This window comes from Acartia tonsa, chromosome 5 (assembly GCF_053477335.1).
Source record: "Acartia tonsa isolate MP-2025a chromosome 5, ASM5347733v1, whole genome shotgun sequence".
NCBI lineage: Eukaryota > Metazoa > Arthropoda > Copepoda > Calanoida > Acartiidae > Acartia > Acartia tonsa.
Window position 1 is genome coordinate 5,952,026 of NC_137264.1, and position 9,380 is coordinate 5,961,405.

The 9,380-nt window shown below is 32.6% G+C and overlaps 1 protein-coding gene across 2 annotated transcripts; it reads left to right on the forward strand.

Annotated features, from left to right (window-relative positions):
* Nucleotides 1-1,727: 1,727 nt before the first annotated feature.
* On the forward strand, nucleotides 1,728-9,083 carry LOC145320227 (pancreatic secretory granule membrane major glycoprotein GP2-like). Of its 2 annotated transcripts, none has more exons than XM_080162660.1 (8): nucleotides 1,728-1,883; nucleotides 2,160-2,208; nucleotides 2,820-2,872; nucleotides 3,057-3,096; nucleotides 3,736-3,801; nucleotides 6,430-6,594; nucleotides 7,910-7,987; nucleotides 8,971-9,083. In XM_080162660.1, the coding sequence occupies exons 1-7, from the start codon at nucleotides 1,860-1,862 to the stop codon at nucleotides 7,969-7,971; spliced, it is 459 nt and encodes a 152-aa protein (XP_080018786.1). In that variant the 5' UTR covers nucleotides 1,728-1,859; the 3' UTR covers nucleotides 7,972-7,987; nucleotides 8,971-9,083. The 2 variants fall into 2 exon arrangements, with proteins under 2 accessions (XP_080018786.1, XP_080018785.1); XM_080162659.1 differs by having other exon boundaries at nucleotides 1,729-1,883; nucleotides 6,430-6,515.
* Nucleotides 9,084-9,380: the final 297 nt, after the last annotated feature.

Below are 9,380 nucleotides of genomic sequence, written 5' to 3' on the forward strand. Positions count from 1 at the left end.
TAATGCCCCCTACCAAATCCTGGATAAGAAACCCAGAAAAATTGAATAAATTTCAAACTTAAATAATATTAAACTTTATTATATAGTTACTTTAAAGTATCTTTTACATTTAGATGCCTCTAGAGACACTTAAAAATGCATTATATGACAACGAAAGTCCTCTAGTAAAACTTTAAAATTTATTTGAGTACAAAATATGTTTTACACCGGTGGTGGTCTCTAGTGGAACTATAGTGGGATGGTCCTGCTTAAAACAATTATAGTACAAGTTAGGAATGGTTAAGCAGGATAAAATGGCCGATTCCTTTCATTTTGTATTTTAGGAAGAAATTTAAGATTACAATTTACAATTCAATTAAATAAACAAAAAATTGCAAATATTACACTTTTTCAACTAGGAATAGAACAGAAAGAGGAAGCACAGCAAAACTATAATTCGGGTCTGGCCACAACAGAACTTTAAAATATCTTTTAATATTTCTTTTCTAGGGGCTATTTCACTTGTGAGGATGATTGTGTCCTTCCCAAAAATAGTTAAAACCTTTCTGGGACATATGAGAAGCTACATTTTAAGGGAGAACCATATTGGTCCAGCGGATAGGGATACTCTTTGGGATGCACAGTTCCTGTTACTTTTATGTAAGAATGTAAATAAAGACTTAAAAATATAGTTTCATAAAAGATAAGGATTACATAATTCAAGGAGCATTGATTCCAATGATACAAATATAAAAATTAATGCCAACTTAAAAATTAATTTTTAAATCAACAATTTTGAATATTCAAATTAAATCTTCAGAATTAAGGAAGATTTTTTTCACTTTGTTATTATCTAGTGTTTGAATTTGATGTTAAGAATTGTTCAACAAATGTCAAAAAAAGTTATTTGTAGAAATGTTCAGCAACTAAAAAGATAAAATGAGATTATATAATCTGAAAATGCTTGTTAATAGTTTAAAGATACAAATTTATGTTTATCTTTCGTTTATCTTCAGACAATAGCATTGCAGTTTCCATTTTAATTTAATCTATACCCCACAGAATATTTATGCCAATGGGCTACATATCCGAAAAAAATCCATGAGAATTATATTTAATACCTATATTTGAAACAACTTCTAATATAGGTATAGCATTGCAGACAAACAGAGGGATCTTGTGAGTTATAAAAAGGATGTTCAGTAATTAGCAGAATCTTCCAATGAAAATTAAAGAGTTTATCTCAAACAGAAGCCAAGAGAGTCACGTTTTCAAAAAGACATTTTTAATTACAGAGTAGATTTTCACTAATAAAATAAACAGAGAGGTTAATTTGATAAAATGAGGAAAATGTAACATTTTTTGTTTTACCTTATAAACGTACATATATATGTATTATTAGCTGTGCTAATAACCATAGAGAAAACAAAAGTAAATGCTTTTTTAAATTGAATACAAAGGGGAAGAATGTATCAAGAAATTACAAAGCATCTAAAATTTAAATAAAAACTTTTTACATTTAGAATTGAAATAGGGACTCTTTGATAATGAGTATAGAGTTGGAACAAATTCTAGATTTCTAAATTATCATACAAAATTTTAAGTCAGTATGAAGATTCTAACAGGCTTTTACAGAATGGCGGATCAGTTCAAACTAAAGAAAACCTACGATTTTAAAATATTAACCTTGTTAATTATTCTTATATCCCTTAATATAACACAATTTGTTAACAAATTAGACATTAACATCAGACTAGAGAATTGTTTAGTAATTAATAAAAGGTCTGGCTGATAGTTTAGCATCTGTTTGCCTGCCTGTTGGTTTGTCTGCCAGTCCTACTGCCTGTTTGTTTGTTTACCTGTATGGAGCTGTGGAAATAATGTTTAGATTAATCTTTATTCTCAGGAATAATGGATAAAGCATTTAAAATTACAATAATTTGAAATATTTCTTGACAATACACATCTACGGATTGACAACATTTTTAGAAAGTTTGTTGGCAGCTCTGACTTTTTAAAAAATAGTATAGTATTATAGCTAAGACTTGGAAAGCATTTAAAATGTTCGTCTTTTATTTTTTTTTTCAAAATGGAACAATTTTTTTAATGAGCCGGAAGCTTTACAAATAAAGAAACGCCTAGAAAAGATTCAATTAATTTCTTTATCCTTTATTGTTCTTAGTTTTGTGACAGTTTTCCTTCATATAGTTCAGACTAATATTATCAAAAGTGAGGATTTCTTTTCCCGTATCGCTTTGAAACTGATTATTATCCGGCGAATTAGAACCAGTTCTCAGCCACACTTACAAAAATTATGTCTAGCATCGTATTATATCCAGTTTTCTACGAATATAAAAAATGTACAATCATAAGATTAAAACCAGTTTTAATCTTATAATTGTATACTTTTATTTCCACGGAAAGCTGTTTATATTATGATGCGAAATAACTTATAAGCGTTATAATTTTCAGTAAAAAAGTACGGCTACATATTAAAGCAGCAAAACTGTTTGAAATTATAAACAAAAGATAATAAAATCAGAGGAAAACAAGAAAAGATATACTTGAGAAAGAAAGAGTTAAAGAGAAAGAGTGTGAGTGAGAGAGAGAGAGAAGGGAGAAGAATAAAAGAAAATGTAAAAAAAAGGACAGAAGAATTCATATAGAGTAGATTTGCTAATATGAATATATGGACCTATGACATGAGTAATATATGCCCAGTTCACAAACAACTTTTAGAGGTCAGCCGATTTATTCTGTAGGTCAACCTAAACATTTACAACTAACAAATGCATTTATAAAATCGGTCAATCCCATTTACTGATCCAACTTTTGTTTAGAATCCAATCTGCCAGAACAATGTGAAGAGTACAATGTTTTAGATGATTCAACTAGGAATTTAGATACTAAATACAACTGCTATGATACAAAAGATTGAAACATTTTTCCCCCCAATTTTTTTTTGAACAATTGGTGGGGGTTACCTATAGTTTTCCATTTATGTACAAGTAAAGTACCAAATAACATTTTATTGGTATTTTAATAAATATCTTTATCATCTAAATTAATTAATAATCAGAAATAACTTGCATGGATCTGAACTTTACTGTGATCAAGGTTTCATTTATTTATTTATTTATTATGATTGTTTATTAGCGATGCTTTTTAATTCACTGTATCTGTCCACCTGTCAGTAAGTCCATTCATCCGCAACGCTAGAAGAAAAATTTTATTCATGATTTACTCTAGAATAACTCACTTACTTACTTTGTCAGTTGGTCTGGCAGTTTTGCTCTTTCATTAGAATTATACAATGAAAACGCAATTTATTTATTGTTATCAGAGATAGATTGCTGTAGTAAAGACTTTGCAATTTAATGAGCATCTACTTCATAACTTTATTGACCTGTCAGTAATGTTTTTGAGTACATCAAATTCCCTTTGGAAAATGTGTTTTTATGATCAGCTATTATCATAGAAACAATTTGAAACCTGTATTTCTTTATGAATGTTTGCTCTTTACAAAGGTATTTTATGTAATACTTTTCTAATACTGTTTTATATCAACTACAGCATTTTATATTTTTCCTTTAAATACACAAAAAAACTGTCCATATTTAGATTTTTTAAAAGGAAATATTCAAAGGTTAATACTTTTAAATACACAAAAAAAGACTGTCCTTATTTTGATTATTTAAAAGGAAATATTCAAAGGTTAATACTTTTAACTAAATAAAATGAATATTTCTAACTCAGAAAGCCATGTATTCAGAAGTCCAGACTGGAATGGAATGGGCTGGTACAGGATGTTGTCACCTGCAGGTAAGGTTCATTTTAGATCGAACAAATGACATCTATAATACAAAGTAGAACGATGTCTGTCCGTCTGACCGTCTGTCCGTCTGTCTGTCCGTCTGTCTGTCCGTCTGTCTGTCCGTCTGTCTGTCCGTCTGTCTGTCCGTCTGTCTGTCCGTCTGTCTGTCCGTCTGTCTGTCCGTCTGTCTGTCTGTCCCTTAAGATCTTGGTAACCACAGAACCGATCGGAATCTACGCTTCAGGGAATATACCTACTGGTCCTGTGGTGGTTTTATGCTATTTTCTTGAGGGGTGGGACACCCCCAACCCCCCAAAAATTTTTTTTTTACATTTTTTGTAAAATCTCAGTAACTGCTGATCAAATTGGGCTCTACCCTTCTGGGAATATACCTACTGGTGGTTTTAAGCTATTTTCTTGGGGGGTGGGACACCCCAACCCCCCAAAAAATTAAAAAGTCCCCACTTCCAAAATTTTTAAAATTTTTGTAAACAAAAACCAGTAATTGGGGTGGGGGAACCCCACTGCAACATGGGGCGAAGCCCCCATGAATCCCCCCCTCCCGAAAAAAAAATAAAAATATTTTTTTTTTAATTTAAATTTTTGGGTACATGGCAGATTTACCACTAGCAAAAATACAGTGATATTACTGTAATAAACACAGTGATTTGCTGTCATAAACACAGTTTTACTGTCAAATTCACACCTGCATTTTTAGGGGGTATGGCAAAAATACAGTTATTGAACTGGCATATTCACAGTTTTGCTGTCAATTATACACCTACATATTGACAAAAATACATCTATCAATTTTATACCTACTTATTTATCCATAAAATTTAATACATCTATTACATATAGAAAAATATGTGTATAAACCCATTTCAGTGTTGTAGTAGCATTATACATACCCCTTGATTTACTCCCCTCTTTCTCCCCTTCTCATATCAGATTAAAAGTAGCTACTCACCAATATACATCTGAGCGGTAAAATATTGTTTATATATTGTGAATGTAATTACAAATAAGTTTAGTTTCAATTATGTCTTCGTCTCAGATCTTAAGAGAGAGCGCCATGTTCTGCAAAGTATCAGTGAAGGTCCAAGCAGAGGTCGTGGTCGTGGTCATGGTCGTGGTCGTGGTGTCAGCTCTGTAAGGGGTAGAAAACCATGTCCTTCTTGTAATAAGGAACATTCCAGTTCCTATTTACCACGGCATATTACAATCTGTAACCAGTGCCTGTATCTGTGCCCGTACCTGAAACTGTACCTGAACCTGGACATAGTTCAATTCCGACGTCTACACCTGTACCTATATCACCACTAGATCCTGATGCTGTCATAGAAGAGGGAAGAAATATTTTCTTCTCCTTTGATATAGGTTTTTCTATTAACACTGATTTGAAAATAACTCTTTCTCGATTAGAAGACAAAGTTTTCTCGTTAGAAAGATCAATTTTAGATATCCAACAAGCTAGCCCTAGTTGTCAGCCTATTTGTAGAATTGTTACTCTATCAATAAATTATATATTTATTAAATGTGTTAAATATTTGTCTGTTACCTTCTTTTGAAAAGTTTAGAATTATTGTTGTGTAGATTGATTTAACTATTATTAATAGTTATAGGTTTTAAAAACTTGGTCAAAATATTTATAATTAATATCAATTTAAAAGTAGGTGTATTTTTGTCTTTAAAACTGTGAATTTGACAGCATACTCGAATTTTATGGGTGTGAACTTGACAGTAAAACTGTGTTTATGACAGCAGAAAGATGTAATTTTGACAGTGGATAAAAAAATATTGCCAAAAATACAGCTAAAAACGAAATTGACAAAAACACACCCAATTTTTGTCAAAAACACAGTGGCTGTATTTTTGCTATTTTTGTGTATGCGAACAACCTAGGTTTAATTTTTACGAATTGAAATTTTTGTGTTTACGGCAAACAAATTGGGTTAAATTTGTACAAATCAAAACTTTTGTGCATAAAGCGCACAACCTGGGTTTAATTTTACCACAGAGTAATTAAACAAAGAATAATTTTTTTGAATATTTCTATTAAGAAGGGTTGATTTCCCATAACTATATAGGGCGAAGCCCCTAGAGGCTAGGGGCGAAGCCGCTAGTATTTAGATAATCTAAAACCTCAACTTCCTTTCAAGATTCAATCCCAACCTTTTAAACACATTTGAAATAACTACTACAGCAAATATTTCAATAATTTTAAGTTGTTTGCTTATGATCTCTGCTTTGAAGCACGTCGAAGATTATTATTATTAAAATCCAGGGATCGGAAGCCTCACGTAAGCCGCGTGTAAGCCTCAGTGAAATCGTGATTTTATCACTATAAAATTCAGCTGGATGTATAAAACGGCTCTTTAGCAGACAATCCTTCTTTCTTAATTTTTTTTTTCTGCTCACAAGCAGGTTTAAAACTGAGGCTTATGCGCGGCTTACGTGAGGCTTCCGATCCCTGTTAAAATCAAATTAATTCTTTAACTTAGCCTTTAACTGTTTAACCTAATTCTACAAAAAAATATTTGTTAGCCTTTAACCTCAGTTTATGAACCAAAAATTTAAGTTTGACCATTACAATATAATTGTTAACAACAGTTTATTTATTGTTTGTCTGTTAGGAACTATGATCCCTGAGTCTCCGCCAGGATGGTCCCAATGTGGAACAGCTGCCTCTGGCTGGTTAAACTCTACTCATCCTACCCAGGTACTATCTATCTCCACAATGATGGTCTTAATGTGGAACAGCTGCCTCTGGCTGGTTAAACTCTACTCATCCTTCCCAGGTACTGAATATCTCCAATATAATGGTGCCAATGTGGGACAGCTGGCTCTGGTTAAACTCTACTCATTCTTCCCAGGTACTAAATATCTCCTATAGAATGGTCCCAATGTGGGACAGCTAGCAGTGGCTGGTAAAAATCTTCTCATCCAACTCAGGTAATGTTAATCTCCACCATGATGGTCCCAATGTGGAACAACTGCCGTTGGCTGGTTGAACTTTACTTATCAAACACAGGTAATATCTATTTCAAATAGAATGGTCCGAATGTGGGACAGCTGCCTCTGGCTGGTTAAATTCTACTCATCCTACCAAGGTACTAAATATCTCCAATAGAATGGTCCCAATGTGGGACAGCTGCCTCTGGCTGGTTAAACTCTATTCATCAAACTCAGGTACTATCCATTTCAAGTGTTGATCTTCACCTGGATGGTCCTAATATGGAACAGCTGCCTCTGGATCATTAAACTTATTTCTTCATATAGCTTATCTATCTCGACTATTACAAAGAGCAAAGCTGTACTATTGTATTTTTTTAGTGGTTTTTCACAGGAAGTAAGGGAGGGGACAATGGGCAATTAATTCAATTTAAGAGTTTTTGCTGAAAAGCAATGAAAACCAGATTTATCAAGAAAATTCGACCAAAATTGTAAAGAGATCATGGTAATGTAATTTAGAACAAAATTAGTTCTAAGAAAAAAATCATTTTCTTGAAAATTAAATTACCAATACATCACAATGTAGTAAACATTCAGTAATTAATCACTAGAAAAATCTTGTTTAGAACTTCATCAACCCTTCTCATATATTTTAAACTGCCACCTAAATTCAAGAGGTTCTTAGATTGTTTAATACATAAATATCACAGTAGAGTTTCTATACATGAAATGACATTTTCTTGGGAAAAAATATTTGTTAAAACAAGCCATCAATAACAAATTTTTCTGTCCGCTATAATCAAAACTAACTCAGCTAGTTAGTGGGGCATTAATCTGATACTCTTAAAAATATTCGATCCATTGTCCCCTCCCTTACTCCCTGGGTTTTTATTCTTGACTGTTACTTTATGTCATACAAGAACAATTGGGGTAAAAAACAACTAAAAAATTGGGAGTATATAATAATTTAGATCCATTAGCAAATTCACTCCCCACTCTAAAAAAGATAAATCTTTTAAACATTACATAGCTTAAAGCACTTAATTTTTAATAATAGGGTATTTTTAAAGAATATATTCAATATAATTTGTTATTTGACCTGCCACTCCCTCCCCTCCAATCCAAAAAAATGATGAGGGGTATAACATGTTTGTTATTTAGGAAGGAGAAGAGAAAGATGTGAGAATATGCTTCCAAGGAGGGGCAGAAGACATCTGCTATGACTGGATAGATGCAAAGGTATGTTCCCAGTTCACAAACATCTTTTAGAGGTTGACCGATTTCTTCTGTAGGTCGACCCAAACAAGTTTTATTGATTGATTAGCCATAGTTTCTTAGTGTTTGGACCTAATTATTCATGGAGTAGTTAGAGACACTTTTGTATAGCCACTAGGGCTATCAAGCTCCACGTTCAAGCACATTATGACTTGACCTGCTATCTCATGAGAGCTACTCATTATTACCTCACCCTCGCCGAGTATGGCAGGTGTCCCAAATTAAGTCATCGTAATGAATGATGCTCTCCGCAGAGGAGCTTGGGATAAGGGAAGTACTGATATTATGTACATGACTGTTAAGCATCCAAACTTACTCAATTATCCCCTTCTTACACAACCAGGGGAAGTTGCGTGATTGTTGCGAAGAGAAATTTGAGTCAACACATGGAGAATTGAACTTGAACTCTCACCACCGTAGCACAGTGTGTAACCACTGAGCCACGACGCCCCTTACCCAAACAAGTACAACTAACAAATGCCTTTATAAAATCGGTCAACCTAAAGCTTCTTTAGGTTGACCTAAAATTTCCAGAGGTCGACCTATATATCTTTTGTGAACTAGGCTATGTATTACTTTACCTAGTTGTCAATCAGGTGACTGGTTCGAATCTTAGTCGAAACTATGTTAAACTCATGACATTCCTGTTGTGTTTTAAAATACAATTAAATAGATTACCCGTCCCAGGCTATATTTAAGTTGTTTATTGTTTAATGTTAGTTCTTAATGTATATAACACAGCTTATACCAACAACAAAATTGATTCGAAAAAAAATCATAAAATCTATACATTTGTTTGGAGTTGTCGTTGGGGGTCAACACATCGTAGTATTGACTAACTCTACATCTGCCCCCCAAATATTATTTTAGATTTATTTCACTTGTTGGTTATACCTTATTCCTTATTCAATTATAGGATTTAGGACTTAATTTCATTTAATTTTCAGGTGACCCATTGTGGAGAGTTCTATGTTTATTTGCTGGAAGAAGTTAATATTTGTAATGAAAGATATTGTGCCATGAATCAAGAATAATTTTCTTTTAAGAATATAAGATATTTTAATTTTATTTCCTTTTAACATGCATTGCGTGTTCTATTAAGATTAGCCACCTTGCTATGTTTTGACATTATTTCAATTTTAATCATTAATATAATCCAATTTATAAGTTTTTTTTGGGTTAGCAAAATTGAGAGAGCTAAATATAAGTGATTGGGGCAGTAAAGGAAAAAGAATTATCTGCACTCAAAAACATAAAAATTGGGCACCCCTTTACATACCAAACTGACAGACGGACAGAAAGACAGACACAAATACTTATTCGTTGTTTGCCAAAGGTTATCCCTAAATAAAAGTAA